General features: G+C 40.3%; 1 protein-coding gene across 2 annotated transcripts in view; it reads right to left on the reverse strand.

Annotated features, from left to right (window-relative positions):
• CUL1 (cullin 1) overlaps positions 1-27,788 on the reverse strand; it is a 61,286-nt gene that overhangs the window by 6,531 nt on the left and 26,967 nt on the right. For both annotated transcript variants that reach the window (XM_082046015.1, XM_082046016.1), the window contains exons 5-16: positions 26,853-26,903; positions 25,797-25,887; positions 24,952-25,115; positions 21,019-21,181; positions 19,335-19,465; positions 6,933-7,040; positions 6,741-6,847; positions 5,526-5,574; positions 4,867-4,998; positions 4,210-4,327; positions 1,939-2,015; positions 614-745 (exon numbers count right to left, since the gene is read on the reverse strand). In XM_082046015.1, coding sequence (XP_081902141.1) covers positions 614-745; positions 1,939-2,015; positions 4,210-4,327; positions 4,867-4,998; positions 5,526-5,574; positions 6,741-6,847; positions 6,933-7,040; positions 19,335-19,465; positions 21,019-21,181; positions 24,952-25,115; positions 25,797-25,887; positions 26,853-26,903 — 1,323 coding nt within the window. The remainder of the gene's footprint in view (positions 1-613; positions 746-1,938; positions 2,016-4,209; positions 4,328-4,866; positions 4,999-5,525; positions 5,575-6,740; positions 6,848-6,932; positions 7,041-19,334; positions 19,466-21,018; positions 21,182-24,951; positions 25,116-25,796; positions 25,888-26,852; positions 26,904-27,788) is intronic.

A 27,788-nucleotide genomic window follows, 5' to 3' on the forward strand; every position in this document is an offset into this window, starting at 1 on the left:
ATCACTGTCTACAACTATGTGAAAGGAGGTTGTAGCATGGAGGCTGTTGGTCTCTTCTCCCAAGTAGCAAGTGATAGGACAGGAGGAAATGGCCTCCCGTTGCATCACAGGAGGTTCAGATTGGATATCGGGAAAAGCTTCTTCACTGAAAGGGTTGCCAGACATTGGAACAGGCTGCCCAGAGAAATGGTTGAGTCACCATCCCTGGAAGTGTTTAAAAAACACATAGATAAGGTTCTCAGGGACATGGTTTAGTGCCAGTGTTAGGTGAACGGTTAGAGTCAATGATCTTGAAGGTCTCTTCCAACCAAAATGATTCTATGATTACCTATTAAAATTATTTTGGATGCAGGCACAGTTATTCACATGAACTCCACTACTTCATCATCTACACAGTTCACCATTTTAAACACGTTTACCTGCACAGCGGTCCTTTAAAGTAAGGAAAAGCAATTATCTCCAAATGATGAGAAAAGACGCTGAGCAGCTCATTCAGATCGCATAAGAGCAGTAGAACAGAGTGGGAACACATGTCCTTTAAATGATCATCTGCATCCAGTTCTCTGAATGCGACCATTGCCAAGTGCTTCTGTTAGCATGGTGTTATCCTTACCTGTAACGTGTATCTATTTTTGAAACAGTTGGTAACCAGTTCCCCTTTGGACAGCTGATACAACCATGTTAATTTTCTTCCACTATGACGGCTGGCATAAAATGCAGTAAATCTCTGATAGCTCCTTTCTAACTGTAAAAAAAAAAAAAAAAAAAGAACAAACAACAACAATAAATAAGTATATTAAAAAAAAATTATCTTTTTAACCTTCATTTACCCTCACTAGATCACACTCTGGAACCAGCAAAGGAGAAACAAATCAGATCACTCTCCAGTGCCATGTTGTCTGATTAAGACAAACAGAAATCCAGAGCATTCAAATTCTTCAGACTGGTTGAAAATTTCCCCTTGTTATGAGTTTCTCCTTCAAGTGTCATTAACAACACAAACCCAAATAAGCATTTAAGTTCTATTCTTCCATTTATTATAGACGAAGCTAGGCTAGAAAGGCAATCTCTTTTATTCACCTTCATCCTTCAAGTAACAGCAGTGACTTATTTCTTATGTTAAGTATTTGTGTCTTGTCTATTCTAGTTAAGGACTCAACAGAAAACTAATTATTATAATATCTAAACCTTTTACTGTACAGAACCAAAGCAATGGCAAGAATAAGTTTCTTAAATAAAAGTACACAAAGAAAAATATGCCAAAGATTTGCTTCAGTTACTGTTGAATGTTTTGAAGTCAGAGTCATTAACCAGGGTCTTTCCACAGGAGAAGACATTTATATATGTCACACAATTCTTTCCTACTACCTTGCTCACTTATCTTGTTCCAAATATCCTCCAGCCAAATAAAGATAAATTAAAAGCTCAGAGACCTGGGTCATCTTAGCATGGAGAGAAGACTGAGACGGGATCTTATCAATGCTTATAAAATGTCTTAAGGGTGGGTGTCAAGAGGATGGGACCAGACTCTTTCCAGTGGTGCCAAATGAGGGGCAACAGCACAGGCTGAAGCATGGGAGGTTCCATCTGAGTATGAGGAGAAACAACTTCTCTTTGAGGGTGCCAGAGCACTGGAACAGGCTGCCCAGAGAAGTTTTAGAGTCTCCTTCTCTGGAGACATTCAAGATCAGCTTGGACACATTCCTGTGCAATCAGTCTACTCTAGGTGGACTTCCTTTAGCAGGTGGGATGGACTAGATGATCTCCAGAGGTCCCATCCAACCCCAACCATTCTGTGATTCTGTGAAATAGGCAACCACCACAGAGACAACTCCAGTCCCCTCTGACACACAGCAAAACCAGGAGACATCAGCTATGTAAAACAAATTTCTCACATGAGCATTCCACACTCCAATGACCCAAGTGCAAGAACCTCACCTCAGAGGGCAGAGCAAATGTGCAGGACTGCTGGAACGGCCACGATCCAGAACTCAGCACCTGGATGCTGAAATCCACTGGAAGAGAGGTAAAGAGGCTGAGCTGCATTATCCCCCTTGTTCCCACTGCCTCTTCAAACACACAGTCCCAATTCTAACACAAACAAGACATAGTTCTGCCTTGCTCAGACTAACATGGTAAAAAATCATTAAGCAACATATTTCTTTTTATTCTGACCATAAACCAAAGGAATTCACATAAGATGTCACTGCAGTTGGACAGGTCTAGATTTACTGTGACAGTCACTCTATTTTCTCTCATTTGTAGAAGTTATTACCCCAATTCTATCCCTACAACAGATCTGATGCAAGAGGAAAAATAGTAAGCATTCACTTTTATGCATAACTAAAACTCATCACTTCACAGTACACAACTGCAAGAATAAACATTGCACATTTATACTTGCAAGGCATTTTGGGCAAGTCAGTGAGAACACACAAACTAAGTAAAACTTAAGCTTGCCAATACACAGCTCCAAATGTAATCCAACAAATCATTATCAGTTCTTTAAAGAATTTGTTTCAATGTGCTTCAATGAAAATAATATTTCTTTATAAAAAAAAGTTAAAGGGCTGTCTAACAGCCTAAACTAGAACATTCTTTCTTCCTTAATACTTTAACATAAGTATGAACTTAGGCCAACTTGTGCTCAAAATCAAAACTACTTAAAGAAAACCAGAGAGGATTCAACTTAAATTAATTACATATTAGGTTGGTGCAAAAGGAATTACAGTTTTTGCATTGCTGAAATTTGCCATTTGATATCGGAATTAATTTGTAAATAAATGTGGTTATGTTATACATCATTTTCTCACTTTGGTTTGTTTTGTTACTGACTTACTACTTGCTGTTTATTCTAGACTATGGAAACGCTGTTAGACAAAAAGCAAATTCAAGCTATTTTCTTATTTGAGTTCAAGCAGAGGAGGCAGCTTGCAACATCAGCGACGCATTTGGCCCAAGAACTGCCAATGAACATACAGTGCAGTGGCAGTTCAAGAAGTTTTCCAAAGGAGATGAGAGCCTTGAAGTTGAGAAGCATAGTGGCCAGCCATTGGAAGTTGACAACAATCAATTCAGAATAATCATCAAAGCTGATCCTCTTACAACCACATGAGAAGTTGCTGAAGAACTCAATGTCAACCATGCTATGGTTGTTCGGCATTTGAAGCCAATTGGAAAGGTGAAAAAGTGCGATGAATGGGTGCCTCCGGAGATGAACGAAAATAATAATAATAAAAAAATGTCGTTTTAAAGTATCATCTTCACTTATTCCACGCAAGAAAGATGAATCATTTCTTGATCGGATTGTGACGTGCGACAAAAAGTGGATTTCATATGACAACCAGCAATGACCAGCTCAGTGGCTGAACCAAGAACAACCTCCAAGGTATTTCCCAAAGCCAAACTGCACCAAAAAAGGTCACGGTCACTGTCTGATGCTGTGCTGCCAGTCTGATCTACTCCGGCTTTCTGAATTCCAGCAAAACCTTTACATCTGAGAAGTCTGCTCAGCACATCAATGAGATGCAATGAAAACTGCAGCACCTGCAACCAGCACTGGACAACAAAAAGGGCCTAATACCTCTCCACAACAAATGCCTGACCACACGTTGCACAACCCACTCTTCAAAAGTTGAACAAATTGGGCTATGAAGTTTTGCTTCACCCATCACATTCACCTGACCTCTCGCCAACCAACTACCACTTCTTCAAGCATCTTGACAACTTTTTGCAGACAAAATGCTTCCACAACCCACAGGATGCAGAAAATGCTTTCCAAGAGTTCGCTGAATCCTGAGGCACAGATTTTTATGTTACAGGAATAAACAAACTTGCTTCTCATTGGCAAAAGTGTGTTGATTGTAATGGTTCCTATTTTGATTAATAAAGATGTGTTTGAGCCTAGTTATAATGATTTAAAATTCAAGGTCCAAAACTGCAATTACTTTCACACCAACCTAATACCTAAACATGAGCTGCAAAATTAGGAAGAGACTACCCATAACAGAAGATATAAAGTGCTATTAGAAGACAAAGTACAGATCTATAAGACTAATTTAAAAATCCTAATTATCTTGGTCAAAATAATATTAACTCTAATTTCTAGGGGTATGATGTCTACATCAAATATTTCCCCCTTATTTAGCTGTTTGGAAGTAAGAGGAAGCTAAACTACTGAACAGTAACTTAGGTAAATGTATTACTTACAATCTAATGGTTCTGAATTGGTCAGGTGCTTTTTAAATTGCTCATTCAAGTCCTTGCTTACACCAATATCTTGGAACATCCGCTGCAGCTTGGAGGTATACTCAAAACCACAAGCTTGCTGTATTTTAAAAGCACAGATATGTCAGCAGACACATTTTTGACATGTGAGAATAAGAAGAACAAAGTATCTGACCCTGTTTTCTTAAACAAAGATGTACAAAGGTTCAGTATTTTCCTTAATCAAAGTACTGATCCCAGCTAGACATGACCTCTAACTATCAAAAAAAAAAAGAAGAAAATTTTGTTCAAAAATAAAACAAAACAGACAATGAAACAGACTACTAAAAGAGTATACGATCATATTTTGCTTGACCTTGAATGAACAAGCACTAATGAAATTAAGCAACAGTAATTCCCCTGGATAATTGTATCTATGTCATTCATATGGATAAGAATAATCAAGCTTAACTCCAGAGAGACATGCACTGTAACTTCCCAGGAAGTTGAAGAAAAACAAACAAACAAAAAATGGAGACCTCTATTGTGTATTTTTCTATTGTACACAAAATAATGACATGAAAGGACATACATAAACGCTTTCTAGCAGCCTGAAGACCTGCAATATGGTAGAACATAGGACAGTCATGGAATACTCACTTTTAGTTTAGAGATCATGCTTGCCTCAGCATCATCACTAGCACTGTTCTGATGTACAAGTCTTTTTGCCAGCATTTTAGCATAGAATTTTTGAAACACATCTTTATCCTCAATGTACTTGAAAACCACCATCTGGAAAAGCCAAGAAAATTTGCAAGAAAAAAAATATTTAAGCATTTGTCTTGAAAAAGCTGTAGCAGCAGCTACTTCATTTGCACTTAAATTTTTCAGGGCAGGGCTTATTTTTTGTGGACAGTGAGAGTGGTGGTGTTTGTTTTAAATGTGGCTACTATTTTAAACACATTGACTGTACATTCCACATGTACAGCCTTATATACAAATAAATACATATCGCATATAGGCAATTATAAAAAATATATTGTAGAAATTATATATATTATAGGCATATATAAAAATAAAGTAAAAGCATAAGTTCCATCTGGCCACTTTGAATCTGCTGTAAAGGGTTTTTTTAATTAAAAAAACACAACCAATAAGCTACACAGAGATAAAGACTATTACTGAAAAGCTGAATTATCAAGTAATGAAATCAAACATTCAAAATAAAAGGTCTTCTCTCATCTGACTTGTGTGACAATTGCATATTACTAACTTGTCAAAGCTTACACATACAAGAACTGTATTTATAGATATCTTACCACTTGATTGAGTGTATCTTCCAATTCTGCTTCTTCTGGATTCTTTGAGCTGTAATTAAACAAGTGCATTTTTAATGAGGCCCAAACTGCCAAATTTAAACAACATACGGATGTATATGGGAATTCCATAAATAAAGGAACACAGAGTAGTTTTGGAATCAAAGACTCTTTAAAGACGAAACAGTGTAGTTGAAATGAACACTTCACTACTCCACATGTCAGCAATTCTGAAGTAAGGGATTTTTAAGCAACAGGTTGAAGTCCTGGACCATGAATTGCTTGAGACTTCCTGATATCAGGACTTAAGGGCTCAAACATGGATTCTCTCTCCCTGCCTTTTTTCTGCTGCTAAATGCTATCTTAGTTTCTTATTTTAGATTCTTTTAAATTCTTTTTTACAGTGGAAAAAAAACAGCTCAGAGAGCTGGGTCTTGCCTGGATAAGTGCTCAGGCTCACATTGTTATCCTCCATATCATGCTTGTCCATCAGGCATACCCCCAAATCTGCCCCACAGAAAGTTAGTATTTATACAGGGGAAAATAAACCCTTTGCTGAAGGAAGGAAGGTAGGGGAAGGGAAAAGTGAGCAAGTTCTTCTGTTTTTGCATTGTTTGGTGGTGTTTTTTTATTCCTTCCCCAAAAAAGCTAGAAAAGTTGCCAGTGACAAATCTGACACCAATCCAGTATGAAAGGAACTGATACCAACTCAGTGTATGAGCTGCTGAATCATCTGAAGCAAAATACCTTAATTAAATTACAAACGACGAGAGATTAGACAGCAGTTTTTATCCTCCTCAGTCTCTGCCCAGATGAAAGATGACATAGAGAAAGTAACAGGACGAGAACAAGAATTTTAATGGAAAAAGGGAATGTACATCTACTCTTTGCAATATGTAACACAACTCAAATTTGGGGGAAAAAAAAGCACATAAAAAACCTTCTGTTTTACTAAAAAAATAGAATTTAGTTTCCTATAAAGAAATAAAGGTCTTAGATTTTTTATTATTTTCCCTCTCCTCTTTAAAAAAAGAAAAGTGAACTCCATAGAATCTTTAGGAACAGTCCTATTGAAATTTTTGTATTCAGAATTTGGTATAATTAACTCTTCTTGAAACATTAAGTTCCGTTTCTGAAGACACAATATAAAACTTCAGATACTAAAACCTTTTAAAACAAAACCCAACTTGAAATAATAATTTGTCTTTGAAGACGTACCTTTTCTTTAGTAAAGAGTCACAGTATCGTGCCAGTAGCTCTGGGGATTTACTGGATGATTGAGCCATTTTTGTCACTGCATTGTTATTTATAAATCGACCACAAGCCTATAAATCACAAAATACAGTGAAATTCTGGGAGACAAAACAATGAAAAAAGAAAAGTACACCGTATGACATTACATATACTTACTTTGTCTAGTGCAGCCACAAAGCCAGCATCGTTGTTGAATGCAGACATGACTAAAGCGTTATATTTCTTATGGACATCCAACACTGTCTGTACATACATTTTTGGATCCTGAAATAAAGAGATACTGTTTTTTGCAACCCATTGACTTTCTGCTTTCTACTTACTCTAAAGTAGAGCTACACACTAGCCCAAGCAAATCATTACAGAGACAATATATAAATATTAGAAATATTTTTAAGGTCAAATACTATCCAGACTAGTTTAGGTCCTATGTCTGGGACTGACATATACTAGTGCAAGCTTTGATTTACAGCAACCAGAGTGCAGCATGTACCACAATATAAGAAAAGAAGATAAAACCACTTTCTCAACCACTGCAAACATTTCCAAGAAGGACCTTTCAAAGACATAAGCTTAGGTTGTATCAGACCTGAGAGAGCTGGACAATCATAAAATGCCATTTGCTATAGAAGAAACTGTTAAAATAAATCTTTGTAGTAAGAATGTAACAAGTGTATCCCCAGTAAGTGCAATTTCGTAACTAGACCTTAGTAATTGATGACAGTTCTTAAACTGTCCGCTCAAATCCCAGTGGCAGCCAAAGGCCAATAAACATCAAGTTTATGGCACTCACATATTGAGTTCTATGTGCCATTGATCTCTGCATCTCAATAAAGATGGAGTGGAGTCAGAGTAGGAACAGCGAGGGGCCACTAAAACACCAGGCAGTCTGGGCAGCTACTATGCAACAGACCAAAAAGGCCAGAAGTCTTCTATTTGGAGATGGTAAATTTGAAAGAACGTATGACTAAGGTTTACAAAATCATGAGGATAACTGAAAAGGTGAACAACCACTAAAAGCCACATTTTATAACCATGGGACACTTAATGAAAGTGATAGGAAACAAGTTTAACACAGAAAAAGAACATCTTTACATATAAGGCAGTAGACTTCTGGAACTTGCTGCCACAGGAGGTTGTTGGAAGCAGATAATATCAGCAGGTTCAAGAATGGATTTAGACAAACTCATGGACATCAGGCCCATAAGTAAAAACTAAAAGGACTGGGCATAGATGTACTCCTATAACATTCCTATTGTAAGAATTCTGGATGCTGGCAACAAATGGCAAAAGATGGGCAGGGTTGTATCAGGATCCTGGAGACAGAGACGATGTGTACCACCATGCTGTGCTTGAGATAAAGAACTGAGATTACTGAGAACCTCCCAGACAAGAAATTCAAGTGGACTGGAGAACATTCAGAAAGGCATCTACTAAGTACAAGGACTCCAAAAAAAGATAACCAAAGGTACTGAAAGCAGTAATCTTCTGACTGAAGAGCAGTCTTATTAATATAGTTAATGGAGCTTAGAGCACAACTCATTCTGCAGTGAAAATCTAAAATAGGTCAGATAAGTCAAGCTGGTATGACTATTTCTCTCCACTGGCTACAGAGAAACTGAGAAGTGTTTGCCCTGCTGACTATCTGTTTAGACATAGTACAGAAAAAAAGAAGTTAGGCAGAATCAGTCGTATTTGTGACAGAGGGCTAACAAAGCAATGCTGAATAGTGACAGAGTGGAGTGAAGGATATTGGAGAAAGAGGCAAGGTAGTTTCCAAGGAAGACAGCCAGAGATATTGTTATGAAAATGAGGAACAAACATATGGAAAAAGAAACAAAAGATGAAGAAATGAGAAAAAGTGTCGTGATCAGGAAGATCATTTTGTAGATGGTTGGAAGTCAAAAGAACTAATACATAGAAATTTCAGGCTTCCCCTGTCAAAGATTAATTAATTCCTGGAGAAAGAGCTTTTGTTTTTCTGGGAAATTCTTCAAGGCCTAAGGACAAAGAAATTCAAGAGTGATGACCACTAGGGGGTTCTGTCAACCATGGAGCACAACTGATTTCAGAATTTAAGGTGATGTCTACAAATTTAGCTGAATATTCCTGAAGTTACTTCATGACTCATAAAAGATGAACACTGCTAAACAGCTATGCACTTAAAACTATAAAAGTGAACAGACACTGCATGTAGTCATTACAGATTACTGCTTTAATGAAGCTATTTCAAAAATATCTAAGGCAAATAATTGGTTAAAATGAACTGTCAAAAATCAAAGTGGAACCTCATTTTGAATAAAATTTACCAGAATCTATATTATTATCTTACAGTATCACAGTATGTTTCACAGTATGTTTGGGATTGGAAGGGACCTCAAAAGATCATCTAGTCCAAACCCCCTGCTGGAGCAGGAACGCCTAGGTGAGGTCACACAGGAACATGTCCAGGCGGGTTTTGAATGTCTCCAGAGAAGGAGACTCCACAACCACCCTGGGCAGCCTGTTCCAGTGCTCTGTCACCCTCACTGACAAGAAGTTTTTTCTCAAATTTAAGTGGAACCTCTTGTGTTCCAGCTTGATCCCATTACCCCTTGTCCTATCATTGTTTGCCACCGAGAAGAGCCTGGCTCCGTCCTCGTGGCACTCACCCTTTATATATTTATAAGCATTAATAAGGTCACCCCTCAGTCTCCTCTTCTCTAAACTAAAGAGATCCAGCTCCCTCAGCCTTTCCTCATAAGGGAGATGCTCCACTCCCTTAATCATCTTTGTTGCCCTGTGCTGGACTCTCTCCAGCAGTTCCCTGTCCTTCTTGAACTGAGGGGCCCAGAACTGGACACAATATTCCAGATGGGGTCTCACCAGGGCGAAGTAGAGGGGAAGGAGGACCTCTCCCTTGTAATACACCCCTTGTAATACACCCCAGGATGCCATTGGCCTTCCTGGCCACAAGGGCATAGTGCTGGTTCATGGTCATCCTGTTGTCCACCAGGACCCCCAGGTCCCTTTCCCCTACACTGCTCTCTAATATGTAATTTCCCAACCTATACTGGAACCTGGGGTTGTTCCTGCCCAGATGCAGGACTCTACACTTTCCCTTGTTAAATTTCATCAGGTTATTCCCCACCCAACTCTCCAGCCTGTCCAGGTCCCGCTGGATGGCAGCACAGCCTTCTGGCGTGTCAGCCACTCCTCCCAGCTTAGTGTCATCAGCAAACTTGCTGATAGTACACTCTATTCCCTCGTCTAAATCATTAATGAATATATTGAATAATATTGGCCCCAGTACTGACCCCTGAGGCACTCCACTAGATACAGGCCTCCAACTAGACTTCACACCATTGACTACCACTCTCTGGCTTCTCTCTTTAAGCCAGTTTGCAACCTACCTCACTACTCTATTGTCTAGACCACATCTCTTCAACTTAGCTGTGAGGATGCTGTGGGAGACTGTGTCAAAGGCTTTACTGAAGTCAAGGTAGACCACATCCACCGCTCTGCCATCATCCATCCACCTTGTTACATTCTCATAAAAGGCTATGAGGTTGGTCAAGCATGACTTCCCCTTGCTAAAGCCATGCTGACTGCCCCTAATAACCCTCTCATCCTTGATATGCCTTGAGATGGCACCAAGGATAAGCTGTTCCATTACTTTCCCAGGGACAGAGGTGAGGCTGACCGGTCTATAATTACCCAGGTCCTCCTTCTTGCCCTTTTTGAAGACTGGAGTGACATTTGCTTTCCTCCAATCCTCGGGCACCTCTCCCGTTTCCCAAGACTTGGCAAAGATGATGGAGAGCGGTCCAGCAATGACTTCAGCCAGCTCCCTCAGCACCCACAGATGCATCCCATCTGGACCCATGGATTTATGGATGTCCAGACTATTTAATTGCTCTCTAACCCAGTCCTCATCAATTAAAGCAAACTCCTCCATTGACCTGGCTTCATCCGGGGTCTCAGGGGTACAGGGCTCCCCAGGACAGTCTCCGGCAGAGTAGACAGAGACAAAGAAGGCATTCAGTAATTCTGCCTTCTCTGTATCTTCTGCCATCAAGGCACCCACCCCATTCATCAGTGGGCCTATGTTGCCTCTGGTATTAGTTTTATCTGCTATGTATTTGAAAAAGTTCTTTTTGCTGTCCTTGACCTGTGGATTATCTAAATTTAGAGTTGATAAGTTGAGTTTCTGTGTTTGGAGTTAATAAGTTGGTTTGTTGTATGTTTGCCGTATGTATAAGGTTAAGTGTTGCCATAGTTACAAAGTACAGGGGCGGTGCCTGCACCCTGAGGCGGGAAGCAGCCTGTGACCACGAAGTGGCAGTCTTGTTGCCATGCGAACACTGCCTGACCAGTGTTCCCGCCAGAGATAGCCAGCCTTCTGTCTGTCAAAGTGATTAACCAATCAGCATAAGACACGCTCGTCTTCTTCTGTATAAATGTGGACATTTTGAGCAATAAAGTGGACACTTTGCTTGTATCAAGTCGCGTCCCCGTCTCTCAGTCGCGTCAAATTGGTGACCCCGACGTGATCGTCCGTGACAGGAACGCAGGTCAGATATCCGCCTGCCTGGAGGCAGCCCAGGGCGAGGTGGCAGGGCGCGACGTCCCGCAGAACGTGGAGTAAGCTGCTGAAAGGATAAGCCGGCCGGCGATTCACTCCCTCCGTCTGGAACGAGAGGTGAGCTGCTGCGGGAAACTAAAGGATGGGGAATCAGGAGAGTTCCCCTGAGAGAGACGTTTATGAGCTAATGAAAGCTCTGCTTAAAAAGCAGGGAGAAAAAGCTCTTTCGGGACAAGATCTTAAGATCATCCTAAAATGGGTGCAGGTTAAAATCCCCACGGTTACTGCCTCCTCAATTTTTACACGTGGACTTTGGGATAATGTGGGGATAAAGTTATGGGATGCAGCTACCTTAGGAAATGAGGAAGCGCTGCGTTTGCTCCCTAGCTGGAGAAAAATTTTTGAAGCCGTATCGGCACAGGAGCAAAATCAGCGAGCTCCCTCCTCGGAGCAGGAGGAGACAGCTCAACCACCCCTTCCCTACCCTCCTAACATCGCTGGTGGGGCGGGATCCTCGGCACGGTCGCCACCTCGTGCTGCCGCCGCCTCGGTGCGGTCGCCATTTTGTGCTGCCGCCGCCTCACCACCCTCTGCGCTGCCGCCATCTTGCGCACTGCCGCCATCTTGTGGCGCCGCCGCCGCGCTGCCGCGGGCGCGTTCGCCGTCATTTTGTGCCGCTGCCGCCGCTTCGCCACCGTTAGCTTGTGCGGCTGGGTATCTCTCGGACTCGAGTCCGATTGCCCCCGAAAAGGAGCCTGAGTTTTTCCCCCCTGACCCTCGTGAAGTTTGGGGAGAGATAAAGCGACAAGCATTGAAGGAGGGGGAGCTAGAAATAGCAAGCACTATAGTAGCCCCGGTGATATACCAGGGACGGGGGGGGGGCGGCTCAGTGGGAAGCGCTTTCTTTTTCGGTAATTAAGGAACTACGTCGTACAGTTACTGAACATGGGTTGTCCTCTCCTTATTTTGCAAGCCTTCTGTCCTCTGTGTTTGATACATATGTTATGACCCCACATGATTTAAAATCCCTCGCGCGGTTATTGTTAACACCAACACAATATACGATGTGGGAGTCCCAGTGGAGGGCTGGATTGCAGACGGTTCTGTTGGGGTACGCAGGTCATGCGAATGCTGCTCTAGCTGGATTAACTATAGAACACCTTACCGGAACTGGGCAGCATTCTGATCCGGCTGGCCAAGCTAGAGATATCCCCCGGGAGGCTTTAGAAACAATCCGGGAGGAAGCAAAAAAGGCCCTGCTAAGAGTCCCTGATTCTAGTAAGCCCCAAAAAGCATTCACTAGCATTACTCAAGAATCTCGCGAGCCATATATGCAGTTCATAGATAGATTAAAGCAAGCCCTGGAATGGCAAGTAGATAATGCCGAGGCTCGGGAGATTCTGCTTCTTAAGCTAGCTGTAGAAAACGCTAATGCTGACTGTAAAAAACTTTTAAAATCGCTCCCAAATCAAAACCCTACCTTAATTGAAATGGTGGAGGCTTGCAACAGAATTGGCACTATGGAGCATAAATATGAGGCCATGGCTGCTGCTTTTGCGGCCATGCGCGGCCCGATGGGCGCCAACCCACAGCGAAACTGCTATGGGTGTGGAAAGCCAGGGCATCTTAAAAAAGACTGCCTTAGTGCCAAGGCTGGGGCAAACCCCAGGACGCCCCATACAGTTTGTCCCAAGTGCCGAAGAGGGCGCCATCAGGTCAGCCAGTGCCGGTCTAAATATAACTCCCAAGGACGTCCCGTACAGGGAAACTGGTCGCGGAGCGCGGGTCTGCGGCGCGCACAGACAAGTTCCGCGACCAGCGCCCCAGCAACAGCAGGGAGCGCAGGAAACAGTAGTGTTTCCAGCCTCAGTCCAGCAACAGCAGGGAGTGCCGGCCTGGACTTGGCAACCGCCCACACAATAACTCTGCTTGACTCCTCGGTTCATTTATTACCTACTGAAGTTGCAGGTCCTTTGCCCCCTCGAACGCAAGCATTATTATTAGGGAGGTCATCCACAACTCTGTTAGGACTTTTTGTGTTACCTGGAGTGATCGATGCCGATAGTACTAGGGAAATCAAAATTATGGCTTGGACCCCATTTCCTCCTTGCACTGTCCCAAAGGGCAGTCGCATCGCGCAATTAATACTGTTTCCTAAGGGGGATTATATCCCAATCCCTGACCAACCGCTACCGCGGAGACAGGGAGATTTTGGTTCCACGGGAGAATCACAAATTTTATGGGTCCAAACCATCTCTCAAAAACGTCCTGTGTGCCAATGCACCCTTATTCACGGAGACCAGCAAGTTATGTTAAGCGGAATTATCGATACGGGCGCAGATGTTACTGTAGTCTCTCAAGCTAAGTGGCCTCCACAGTGGCCCTTAGCCAATGTCTCTCAAACACTAGCAGGGATTGGAGGTTTTGGAGCTAGCCGCCAGAGCACAGAAATGATTCAAATACGAACTCCCGAAGGGCAAGTTGCCTCAGTCAAACCATTTGTTTTACCAGTTCCTATGGTTTTGTGGGGGCGTGATGTTTTATCTCAGTGGGGGGTGTCTATTCAGACACATTTTTAGGTGGGGCCATTGAAGGGCGTGAAACCCTAAAGTTAACCTGGAAGACAGATGCTCCTATTTGGAGTGATCAATGGCCCCTGCCACTAGAAAAACTTCACGCCCTCCAAGAAATTATTAGCGAACAGCTATCTATGGGGCACATTGTACCTTCCACTAGCCCCTGGAACTCGCCTATTTTTGTAATCAAAAAACCGACTGGCAAGTGGCGCTTGCTCCATGACCTCCGAAAAATTAATGACGCTATGGAAGATATGGGGGCCCTGCAACCCGGGCTCCCCTCACCCACTATGATCCCTCGCAATTGGCACTTAACTATCATAGACCTCAAAGATTGCTTTTTCAACATTCCACTGCATCCGGACGATGCTCCCAAATTTGCCTTTTCAGTCCCTAGCGTCAATATGCAAGCCCCTTTACAAAGATATCATTGGGTTGTACTGCCACAAGGGATGAAAAATAGTCCCACAATATGTCAGTGGTATGTGGCAAAAATACTTAGCCCTGTTCGAGCTGCTCTGCCTACTGTTTTGCTATATCATTATATGGATGACATCCTAGTGGCAGCACAATACCATGAAGTCATGGAGAAAGCCGTAGCCCTTGTCGTGGCTGCTGTAAAATCAGCAGACCTCTGTATTGCGCCAGAGAAAATTCAAAAGGTACCACCTTGGAAATATTTAGGATGGCGTATAAGAAATCAGACCATTGTCCCTCAGCCCCTGCAAATACAAGCAAATGTAAAAACTTTACATGACGTGCAAAAACTGTTAGGAACAATCAATTGGGTTAGACCATTACTGGGAATTACTAATGCAGACCTCGGTCCCTTATTCGAGATGCTCAAAGGAGGCTCAGATTTGTGTGCTCCGCGAAGCCTTAATTCTGAGGCTATGGACTCTCTGAATAAGGTTGCAACAGCGATTGCCCGTAGGCAAGTATATCGATGGGCGCCAGAATTGCCTTTTCAACTGATTATTCTAAACCCTGTCCGACAACCTCATGCCCTCATTTTCCAATGGGACTGCCAGAAAACGGACCCTCTGTTGATCATTGAATGGATTTTTCTACCCAATCAAGCCACAAAGACTATTTCAACACAGCATGAAATGTTTGCGTCTTTGGTCATCAAAGCTCGACAGCGATTGTTAACCTTAGCAGGGACTGATTTTGTCCTTATTTGCCTACCTGTTACAAGTGTCTATTTACAGTGGCTACAGCAGCAATCAGACGCATTAGGTATAGCTCTAGCTAACTATTCAGGTCAACTTACCTCTCACCCACCTTCCCACAAACTGCTAAATGTTGATTTCCACCTTTTACCTATTCCAAAGAAAAGTAACCAACCTTTACAAGCCCTTACTGTCTTTACAGATGGCTCTGGAAGATCTCACAAATCAGTTATCCTTTGGTGGGATGACCATCAGAAGCAGTGGAACTCAGATATAGAAATTGTGCAAGGTTCTCCTCAGATAGTGGAATTATCTGCAGTTGTTCGAGTTTTTCGCAAATGGTCTGTTCCTCTTAACATAATTACTGATTCTGCTTATGTTGCAGGAATTGTTAGTCGTGCCGAGGCTTCCGTGTTACGTGATGTTTCTCATGTTGCATTATTTGACTTGTTACAGGAACTTATCTTTTTACTGGACTCTCGTCTTCACCCTTATTTCATTATGCATGTTAGATCTCATACTTCTTTACCAGGTTTCATCGCAGAAGGGAACCGACAAGCGGATTTGCTTACGTTACCAGTGCAGATATTACCAGATCGGTTAGCACAAGCTAAACTCAGCCATTCCTTTTTCCATCAAAATGCTGGGGGCCTAAAACGCCAGTTTAACCTTACTTCACAACAAGCCCATAACATCATTGTGGTATGTCCTGATTGTCAAAGGCACTCTTTTCCTTCCATAGCAGGAGGAGTCAACCCCCGAGGATTACAAAGTCTTCAACTCTGGCAAACAGATGTCACTCATTTTGCTGAATTTAGCCGTTTAAAGTTCATTCACTGCTCTATTGACACCTTCTCTGGAGCTTTGTTCGCCTCCTGTCATACAGGTGAAAAGGCACGTGATGTGCGGAAACACTTAATGCGTGCTTTTTCCACCCTGGGGATACCTTCCCAAATCAAAACAGATAATGGTCCTGCATATACCTCTCAATCAATAAAAACCTTTTTCACCACTTGGGGAATTTCTCACATCACAGGTATCCCTCACTCTCCCACGGGTCAAGCTCTAATTGAACGCTCTCACCAAACCTTAAAACGCTTATTATTAAAACAAAAAGGGGGAATAGGTGCCGCCACGCCAGAGGAGCGAATACAGAAAGCTTTATATGTTTTTAACTTCTTGAATTGTTCTCTAGTAGATAATAACCCTCCAGTAGTTCGACATTTTAGCATGAACACCCTCTTGGAGCCCACAGTTAAGCCGCCAGTGTTGATCCGGGACCCAGAAACAGGTAAAATAATGGGACCCTATCCCCTTGTCACTTGGGGAAGAGGCTATGCTTGTATCTCCACAGAGAGAGGTCCTCGTTGGATTCCAGCAAAAAACGTGAGACCTTTCCGAGAGACACTACAGCAGTCTCCTGAAGACATCTCTGGTCCTGATCCTGCGACTGATATAGAGGACACCGCCGACCAATAATTGAATGAACTTTGTTCCAGAGGTCACAAAAATGGACAAAAGAATAGTTGTTTTAATTGTTGTTTTAATTGTGATTATTGCAAAGCCCATAGCTATCGGCTTTGATTTGCATCATGTTGATCCTCGCACTAATGTATGGCTTACCTGGGCAGATCGCACTGGAACTACAGATTTTTGTTTGTCCTTGGCACAAGTAGGCTTAGACCCCAAGTTCTCTCGGTTAATGGGTCAGTAATACCCCAAGAAGCTTGGCCAGTTACTAAGAAACAAGCAGATCATATAGTGACAAACAATGGTATTTCTGGATGGGCGAAAGATGTGCTTAAACAAGGAGTCTCTGTTTTCTTAATGATTTGTACATTATTAATAGTAATCCCGTGTGTATTGCAATGTTTACAAAAATCAATAACTGCTTCCATGAACAAAATTTTCCTTGTGCAGCAAGGAGCGGACCAAAATCAGAAAGGGATTACAAAAGCCCCCAGTACAGAGGTGTTGGTAAAACAGGATGTCCTCGAGTTGGTCGGTCGCCGACCTTGGGAGGTACCCGTTAATTAAAACAGAAAAGGGGGAGATGTGGATTATCTAAATTTAGAGTTGATAAGTTGAGTTTCTGTGTTTGGAGTTAATAAGTTGGTTTGTTGTATGTTTGCCGTATGTATAAGGTTAAGTGTTGCCATAGTTACAAAGTACAGGGGCGGTGCCTGCACCCTGAGGCGGGAAGCAGCCTGTGACCACGAAGTGGCAGTCTTGTTGCCATGCGAACACTGCCTGACCAGTGTTCCCGCCAGAGATAGCCAGCCTTCTGTCTGTCAAAGTGATTAACCAATCAGCATAAGACACGCTCGTCTTCTTCTGTATAAATGTGGACATTTTGAGCAATAAAGTGGACACTTTGCTTGTATCAAGTCGCGTCCCCGTCTCTCAGTCGCGTCATTGACCCCTCTCGCCAGCTGTAATTCTAAGGAGGCCTTGGCTATCCTAGCTGCCTTCCTACATCCTCTAACAGCAGCCTTATATTCCTCCCAAGTGGCCAGCCCCTGCTTCCATGACTCGGAAACTCTCCTCTTCTGCTTGAGCATACCCAACAGATCCCTATTCAACCACACAGGCCTCCTGGCTCCCTTCCTTGACTTCCTACGTGTGGGGATGCTCTGATCCTGAGTGTGGAAGAAGCAATCTCTGAATGCAATCCAGCTATCTTGGGCCCCTTTTCCTTCAAGCAGTCTTGCCCATGGGATTTCCCCCAGCAATTGCTTAAGGCCAAAGTTTGCCCTGCTAAAGTCCAGGGTTGCAATTCTACTTGCTATTCTGTTCCTGCCACACAAGATGCTGAACTCCACCATCCCATGGTCACTGCAACCCAGGCAGCCCTCAACCTTTACTGCTTCGACCAGACCCTCCTTGTTAGTGAGGATGAGATCCAGCAGTGCACCTCTCCTAGTCGGCTCCTCCACCATCTGCATGAGGAAGTTGTCATCAATGCACCGGAGGAACCTCCTGGACTGTGGCTGGATGGCTGAATGATCCTTCCAGCAAACATCAGGGAAATTAAAATCACCCACAACAACCAGGGCCTGTGACTGTGAGGCCACTCTCAGCTGCCCATAGAAGGCCTCATCAACTTCCTCAGCCTGATCTGGTGGCCTGTAATAGACGCCCACAACAGTGTCACCCCTGCCAGCCTGCCCCTTAATTCTGACCCATACACTCTCAACTCGCTCCTCATCCGCTCCTGGGCAGAATTTAGTACATTGTAGTTGCTCTCTCACATAAAGAGCACCTCCACCACCACAGCTGGCTGGCCCGTCTTTCCTGAAAAGGGCATAGCCATCCATGACCACATTCCAGTCATGTGAACTATCCCACCATGTGTAATTGCCACCAGATCATAACCTCCCGACCAAACATAGGATTCTAACTCCTCCTGCTTATTCCCCATGCTGCGTGCATTGGTGTACAGGCATTCCAGGGAACGAGCAGAGCACACCAATTTCACCCTAGGGGCATAGGGTGAAATTTAATTTGTTTTGTGTATGTTTTGTTCTATTTTTCTCCACCTAGCAAACGTCATTTTGTCTAAAGACAAAAAGGTTAGCGAAGGGTTTAAACAACTTCATGTTGCTGAGATTCAACCCTAATTGATGCAAATTAAGTCTGAAATTACAATTATGGGATAAAAATCAAGAAAGACAATTATATGGCTGAACAACCACAGTGTTGCAGACACCTGACTTGCTCCCTATATTATGACCTCCTCAAGCATTTCAGTTGTCTCTTCCTCTTATGTTTCTTGTGCTTTTCCTAATAGAATAAAACTATTCACCAAAAAAAACGAAACAGAGACTTTCTCCACACAGTCCAATCCAAGTCAGAAGTCTATAAGAAGATGAAATAAGACACAGCCCACTGGAGATAATTCTTGAAACAGTGGACTTCCAGGTGTATTTGTAAGTGTAGGATGTTGTATTTGCACAGACAGATTTCCAAGCAGCATGCCATCCTGACAGAGAGCAAAAACTCAGAAGGAAAAGAAGTCCAGAACAAACAAACAAACCACCCCCCGCAAAAGCTCAGAAAGTAGTACCACAGTGATATGACTCCTGTTTTAAGCCTAATATCAACATTTAAGAATTGCCTAGTCGTCACAGATTAAATCGGTCAGAGGGAAAACACAAGCAAACTGGAAATTTTATCAGGAAGTATTCACCCTCCTCTAATATAAAAGAGGCAGCAACCAAACACAGACTTAGGTTGATGTAATACTTACATTTAGAGCAGCTTCTCCACATTTCTCAATTGCAGCCAGACCCTGGTTATGAATGTGGGTTTCCAAAAGTTTTTTCAGCTCTCCAAGGCCATCCTGGATTCGAGATACAAGGTTATACATGCGTCCCAAGTCTGAAAAGAGAAAAAAGATAAAAAGGAAAGCCAACATCTCCCATTTGCATTAGCTATGACTCCAATTTCTCATTTACAAGTTGCCAATAGGAGTTAAACAGCCACCATCAACAAAAACATACGTGAAAATGCTCCTGTAAAAAGAAAGAAATAAAAAAACACAGCAGAAAAATTATACAGTATAGCAATCTTAGCACTATTCTGGAAAGCTAAGACTAGTCAAAGAGAAAACAACGTGTTAAAGAACTGTTTTACCTTCACAATGTTACATAAATCTCAAGAAGATAAAGACTTAAATTTCGGAAATGTTCTTGTTTGTGCTATCACTGTTTCTATTGTCAGAAGATCTTTACAAAGTCATTTTATTAGTCATCACCAAACTACACAAAAGTCTTTTCCAATTACAGAATACATGCATTTATTTACGAACACAGAAGACACCTCACTCTTAAATAGTAGTACAGGATAAAAATCTTCTATTTACATTTGAAACAGGTAGCTTCTAACCCACTAATAATGCTGAATTGCCCTTTTCTATTTTGAAGCATCTCTTACTTACCAAAATGATTATAGTAATTATTCATAGTTGCTCTTTTAAGGTTGATACATAAAGAGACAGAGTCATAGTTGCAATTCACAACTCTCAAATAGTGTCATCAGTGTCAACTTAATCATAGCATCTCTTCAATTCCGTCTCTTTCTTAAAAGCAGCGTTTCAGCTGTAGAGCCTTACCTTGACTTCCTATATAGATTGAATTAATTTCCCCACTGGAAAAGTCAGAAACACCATTCATCCTTATCATCTTCAATGCACAGGAACTATTTGGCCCTAGTTTTTTCTGTTATCAACTCCTGAAGAAACTCATAGGAACCAATACAATCGACAGTTCCTTAAAGATATCTCAACTCTTTGATAACCTCTACTTATTTTAGAGGAACCATTGAAGAAGTCTTTATTCTGTATGTTCTCTGTGAAGGTATAAACTTAATCCATTACTGGCACTTAAGACTCATTTTCACAGCCAAAATTATCTCATCAGTTAATAATTTCCACCCTTTCCCTGTGTCCTATATGTCCTATCCTTTACCTATTTTACATACTGTATTTTAGATGTTCCTTATCTGCTTCTATTCCTCTTAACATTTCCTATACATACTTTTAGACAACTTGGATTTTAAAATTCTCATTGCTGACTGAAAGATCCATGGACTAAACTGAAGCAGCTGCTAAGACTACGGGTCTGTTTTTCATCTCGCATCTCTTACACAAGCTTCAGCTCCTGCTGGAAGGATGGCTCAAATGCTCTTGAAGGTCTTCCAGCCATGTTAAAAGATCAAAGTTAGTGCTGTTTTGCCTTAATATTTAGGATTGGAATAGGCTTCTTGAGGCAAAATCTGCAGCCATCCCAATTTAATCAAAAACTTCTTGTCAATCAACTTAGTACCTTCTCTCAATCTAGATCCTGAACATTTAGCTATCACCAGAATTTACATTATTCACAAATCATCCGGGAGGATTTCTAAGTCTAAAACTAACAGTTGAATCTCCTTACCTTCATTTTTGTCAGCATCCAACAAATTCTGAAACTCTGTATGAAATATCTCCAGGTGTTTTTCAATAAGTACTTGCTCACATTTTCGTGCTAACTCATCTTGTGTGCTCTCATGGAGATACACCTGAACTCTACGCTGCTCCTCAAGAAGGCGCGCTTCAGCCTACAGAGAGATAAACATGAAACCTGTTCATAAGGCAGAACAGAAATCCAACAGCACAAAACAGATGACTATTTAGTAATCTAGAAAACAACAACAACAAACCTCTCACTATTGCAATATTATGGTCCACCAATAACTTAAGCAGTTCTTTTTCTAGGAATCATAATGTGACTCTCCCCTCCATACACACATGCAAATGATGTTTATGTTGATGATAATATTATGTACTCTTTAAATGGGGAGGAGAATCACAGCAAGATTGTTCTCCCATTGCTTCTGAATAAGAAGTTTACAGATGGAAATCTGCTGTCAGAAAAGAAGAAAGCTGCTGACAAGAGACGCTGGCAGTTTTAGCATCAGCAAGCTCTCCAGCTATAGAAGCAGTTCTGTTTAAGACAAACACGAATACATTTAATGCCTCCACAAAACTAAAACATAGAAATCATCAGTTTACCAATATGCCCATGACAATTTTATTTTAATGTTTTAATCTACATTCTTACACAGAAAAGCTTCCCAGTAATCCACAATCATTTAAATTATACTAGCATTTAATTTGGCACATGAAATGCTACATATACATATCTTCCCAGCAAACCAAATTTCTGAATGTCACTCGAGGAACAGTACTTATGCCAAAATGTTAAAACTGAAGTTGTTTATATAGCAATTACCTCTATTTTATTTGCAAAAGTGTTAAAGATTCACTTTACAAGCCATCTGTGATTGCAGCACATTATTAGGGATAAAGCACATATGTCCCCTTATCAGTCAAAATTATTTAAATTAATAATGGCATCAAGAGAAGGAAATTAAATTAATGCATTTTCCTAGTATTTTAGAATACTGATTAAGATCATATCATGGACAACAACAAAATAACTATTTCACTGCTAGTCCACTGCATCATATACAGATGACTTTAAATAATATCTGCCACTGTTAGCTTAACTCATTTTTGTAATAATTTTGCATTTAGCTCTTGTGAAATGGTCCTGGATTACTGCTTCCTAGAGTTAAACCAGTACAGGTCAAAATAAGGGAAACAAAATGAACAGTTTGCATAGGGATACAAGTTCATGCTTCAGGTTACTTGCAGTTTCCTACCAGTAAAGAATAACAAGTGACTTCCTTAAGGACAGCAAATAGCAGCAAATCTTTCTGATGAACACTGGAAACTGAAGTCAGACTACTAGGGCTACTTATGTTTAATAAGTTCTTTATTTCTGTAGTTCAGGAAATTCTGCCACTCCTAATGCTGCTTCTTAAAATAGCCTTAGACTTTCACGTGTAATGTGAAAGTCAACTCTTACTTTGAGCTCCTTTATGAAAATAAACATTCACTCTGACTTAAAATTTGCATATACTCTTTCACTTTGTGTGTTCTTATCATTCAATTTTCCTTTTCAAGTCATATTTCAGAAACAAGGGAAAAATAATTAGTTCACAAGATGATATCTTTGGCTATTTTAACTATAAAAATCAAAAGTTCAGTTTGAGACTCTATTTCAAGGGACAGTCTTAAGAAATACTGACCTTTCTCCCTACAGCATATCAGGCCATGCCAGCTTTACTCATGAGTTCTGGCCTGAGAAGAAAAATTCACAATCTTTCTAAGCTCAGTAAGTTTGTCTGTACAACTACATACACATATCCTAGTTCTAATTAAGATTTCATTGAGTACTCTACAAGAAACAACCAGAATTCCACTACAGCATTGTAACACTGCTGGTGTACACTAAGGTACTCCAACGAGTTTCTTTTTATTTTCATTTTGCAATGCTATTTATCTCCAATTAGAACTCAATGCACAGTGCTTCAGTGAGAAAGTCAAGTAAGCCTACTAATAGTAGATTACTTAGTTCACAGTTCATACTTACAACAGATGACGTTTAATACCTTCTTACCGCTAGTATGCCGTGGGGCTGCTGGAAAACTTGCAGGTTTTCACATCAGTCTCATTTAAGGTGTTTTGTAACAGAAAATAACCTAATTCTAGCAATACACAAGTAATAATTCAGGGGAGTACTACTCTGTTCCAGGCATTTAAGTGACATGCAAGACTACAACACCCAAACAGAAAAAAAAAAAGAGGTTTACAAAACTGCCTGTCATTTTTAAGTAATGTTAAGAATTCCTTATGCCTAATGAAGTAAGATAAAACTGAAGGACAAACCTATCCGAATTTTAGTTTAAGCTCTGCAAACTTGCACAACCTCTCTTGACCTCTCCAGCAGAGCATGAAGACTAGAGGAATCAGACAATTTGTTCAGTAAACTAGCTTTTAGCTTCAGTTCCTAAGTTTCCCCTTTCCATTAGGTTACATCCTTTAGTTTGTATCATTTTGCAAGCTCTGATCATATTTAATGTAGAGTCTAACACACATCTTTTTCAGTTTCATCAGTTAAATTTCAGGAAATTAGTAATGAAAACAGAGTTTCTTGTTCAGTTTGATTTCAGTGTATGCACATTATCTGTAAGGAGATGTCAAAACAACCCAAATACCTTGTATACATCTCTAGTATATGAATTCGAATAGAGAATAAAGGCTTTCTTGCTGAAGATTTCCCCAGCCTTCTGTGAGCTTTATATGTGTCTTCAGCTTCAATATCAGCTTCAATCAAAGCAAGTTGCTGTTTTGTGGGTGTTTTAAGTCTTGATTGTTTGAGTTACTAGTAAGTTCTTTCTACTTGCCACTAACCTCTAGTTCTTGATACACCAATGACCTCCAGACAGCTTTTTACTGCCCTGTACCAAGGAAGCCTGGGTAAGCCAGTCATTCAGGTTATTCCCTTGATCTGTTTTTTATATATTTTAGGATTAAAGTATTAATAAAGACAAGAAATTGAAAAAGGAAGTAAAAATAATGAATTCAACAACAGAAAAGTAAATCTGTGGGACTGCTGGAAAACTTGCAGCTCCCACTCCCCTCTTTTTGGGGTAAATCATTGACTTTTATGCCAAGACTCAGACAGGATGTGTTCTATGGCAAAAGAAACATAAAAGATAACAGAAAGAGATATGTGCTTCTGCATATTACATACTCAAAAGGCTCTCTTTTTTTTTTTTTTCTTAATTAAACTGAAAGAGAAAAAAGTGCAGCAATTTACAAAGTGAGGAAACATGCTGAGAAAAATATAGAAAGCAGCACTTTCCCAGGATGGAAGATGACTTATCTCTTTCACACCCAGTAAGACTGTCCCAATAACCAGGCTATACAGAGTCAATGTTTATCCAGCTTGCTCTAAATTGCCCTGAGATCTCACAAACCAGAGACTATCTAAGAATTTAAATCTGGCCTCCATTGATCAGAAGTATTGTGTAAAGTTTATTACATTAACATATTCTGAGAGAATTAAAGCTAATTAATGATTTACCTTTCTGGCCAGCTTGCTCAGTAGGAGATTTCAATAAAGGTGCCAACACAGTTCCTTGCATAGGAACTGTAAATTTGTAGGTCTGAAGCAGAATGACTATTTTGGTGTCTCTAAGTCTAACAAAATCTGAATTTATTTTAACATTCTCTTCTGTTTTGCCCATTAAGAAAGTTTCAAGCTTTGATTGTACTTACTGAAATACACTAAGTAAACAAACTTCAGACCAGATAACCATAGAAGCAAATCACCACAGGGAAAAGGAGCTAATTGTTTCTCTAAGATAATCCGCATTTTAAGAAACTGATAGTAAAAGCCAAGAATTCATATAACTTTACCTCTAAAAAAAAAAATCTGTATCCATAAAATAACCACAAAGCTTATTAAATAACTTACCTTCTTCATGTACTCTGTGACTGGGTTCTGTTGCAAGAATTCAGTACTTTCTCGTGTATAAAATCTCTCTGTGTCAGCAAGAAACTGAGATTCAAAGGATTCTTTATAGACAGTTAGTGTAGGCCCTTTTGCAAATGCATCGTCTTCATTCAGCCCCAGCTCAACTACAAGAAAAAAAAAAAGAGCAGGCAATGACAAAATTGTATTTTATAAGGCAGTCTCTTGCAAATAAACAGGTACCCTCATTCCAACTTACATGAAGGTAATCGGCTGGGACAGTATCAGCATCACTTTCTAAAACTTTTAAAAATATACATTTATTTTGCATTTAAAAAATAAGCAGGATAAAACATCACTCATGTAAACTGCACTTCTTCATACAATGCTAAATGGATGACAGGATTTGAAAAACTTCGCTATCTCAAAAGCTAGTTCTATTCTGCTTCCATTTTTTCCTTCAACTTGCAGATTATACAGATATATGGGGTTTTTTATTCATGAAACTCCCAGTTACATGAAAACGGTAAAACACTGTCCCACTCTGCTTTGTAAACTACTATATTTCCCCGCCTGCAGATTTATCTCCTAAGTAACTGATTTGTAAACAATGAACACTCTTGTCTATCAGTTGTGCTTTCAAGCTTTACAAATATGGTATAATCAACTGAAATTATGTGAAGTGTCTTTAAAAACGTGAGTTAAACAATATATAACTGCATTCATTTTAGCATAAAAATCTTTCTTGGACAGCCAAGGAGGTGAGATGCTACTCCGGGGCTCTGACAGGGGATATAAATTTATTTATTTTTAAGAGAATAATAAAACCTTAAAGAAATCTCATTTACCATAAGATTGTACAACTCCGCTGATCAGCCTTGTATTGATAGTTTCACCATTTCTTTCCTTTTCAATCAATTTCAACACAGCATTTGTTACCTTTGAAAACAGGAATTAAAAGCAAGTCAGGCACAGAAAAAAGCAGCTGGTAGGTCAAACAGTATTTATTCAGGAGTTTATTCCTATATTCAAGCCAAATCAAGCTCCTTGAGAACAAAATTTAAGGACACCTGAACATATAAAATTCCTATGGACATCACAGAGTATGCTACACCTTCAAGTTTTACAATGTAATTACAGTCCAACTAGTTGAGCTGTAAAAGGGTATGGAAGTGCCTTTTTTTTAATTTCAAAAAGCACCTTCTAAACCAAATTTTTGTTTGTTTCATACCTGAAATGCAAGAAAACTTTGCAGTAAGAGCTGAACTAACCACCTGTACTTATGTTGATAAATACTATGTTACAACTACCATTCCTCTAAACTGAAATCTAGCAAATATTTTCATAATACAATACAGTCTTTTCATCATGAAGTACTGGTAAGAGGGAAATCACCACACATAAATATAATACATCGTTGTGATGGAATGTCTTGTTTTACATTGTGCTGATTCACTGATTAAAAATATTTGGTTGATCTGAATCTCTCAGGCATCAGTGTAAATGTAAAGATTCACAGTAACAGCCAAAGAGACAAAAACCCCAGGCCTGTCACTATCTGTTCTCACACAATCTTGACTCTCAAACCTCAAGACATGACTATCAGCCTGTACTCATGTCTGGCTTCGAAACAGCTGAAGTTGTTACTTCAAGAGTCTACTCAGCAAAGAGATAACACAACAGCCTTAGCATCGAGCTTCAACCACACACTCAGAAGAAAGATCTATTTCCCTTAAATATTTATCTTTTTAAGATCAAAGGTGAAGCAGAAAGCTTCCTTTTATTTTCTGGGTCTGACCCCCACCCCTGCTCCATCCTCTAAATTCTCCTTTGAACAGTTACTACTGAGATATAAAATTAAGCCTATAAAACAACACTGTACTTATATATACACATTTATATACCTGCTTATTTAATGGCCTGAATAAGCAGTCTCTCCAGGTCACCAAGGCAAGCTAGAAGCAAAGGAAAGGAGATGAAAGATGGAATAAAGAAAATATCCTGCATGCATATGTGTATACATATAACTCCTTAAGGAAACCTAATACAGTATGTTAAATAATCAACTTTTTTAATGATTATATTTTGGCGCACACATTTCTCATGCAATAAGACAGTTTCACAATAAAATTACCATTTGCGTTATTACTAACTCTACCTAAGACATCTCCTTTTCTGACTGTGATCCACTGCCAGCTCTGAAAACTAACAAACCCTACAAATTACTTTGAGAATATACAGCTTTTTTTTGTTGGTGATTTTCAGGCTGACACAGTCCCTTAGCACTAGGCCAAGTGAAGTTACGACAGAGGGAAGTAAGGATATCACCTGTTTTTCTACCATATGTGAAGTTATTTTAGTGAAACAGTAATATAACACATCACTTTCTTGCTTCACCAGTAAGGACAAAAATTATCTTTTATTAAAAAAAAAGTACTTTTAGTTATCTGAGATACAGAACTTCTGCTATGTTCTTCCTTTGTTTGTATTACTTTACATTACAAAAAATTTAGCAAGATCACATATTAATCTTTCAGGACTGCACCAAAATAACTTAAACTACAAACCAAATGTTCACTGAATCTTAGCAGCTTGGGTGCTAAAAAAACTGTAGAGATGTATTGAAATCAACACAAAGAAATGCAATTTACTTCTCCATTTATATTTGAAAAACTTGACTGAATTATATGTGGAACGACAAGGCCATTATGATGCACACAAATAACAGTATAAGCACCAAATATTCAGGGACAACCCTCCACAGTCTAATAGTGGTAGTCCAAATACATATAAGGCAGACTGAATATCTCAGGTTTAGACCCATGGAATTTTAACAAATA

Source organism: Streptopelia decaocto (genome assembly GCF_964273445.1).
Source record: "Streptopelia decaocto genome assembly, chromosome: 2".
NCBI classification, from domain to species: Eukaryota; Metazoa; Chordata; class Aves; order Columbiformes; family Columbidae; genus Streptopelia; species Streptopelia decaocto.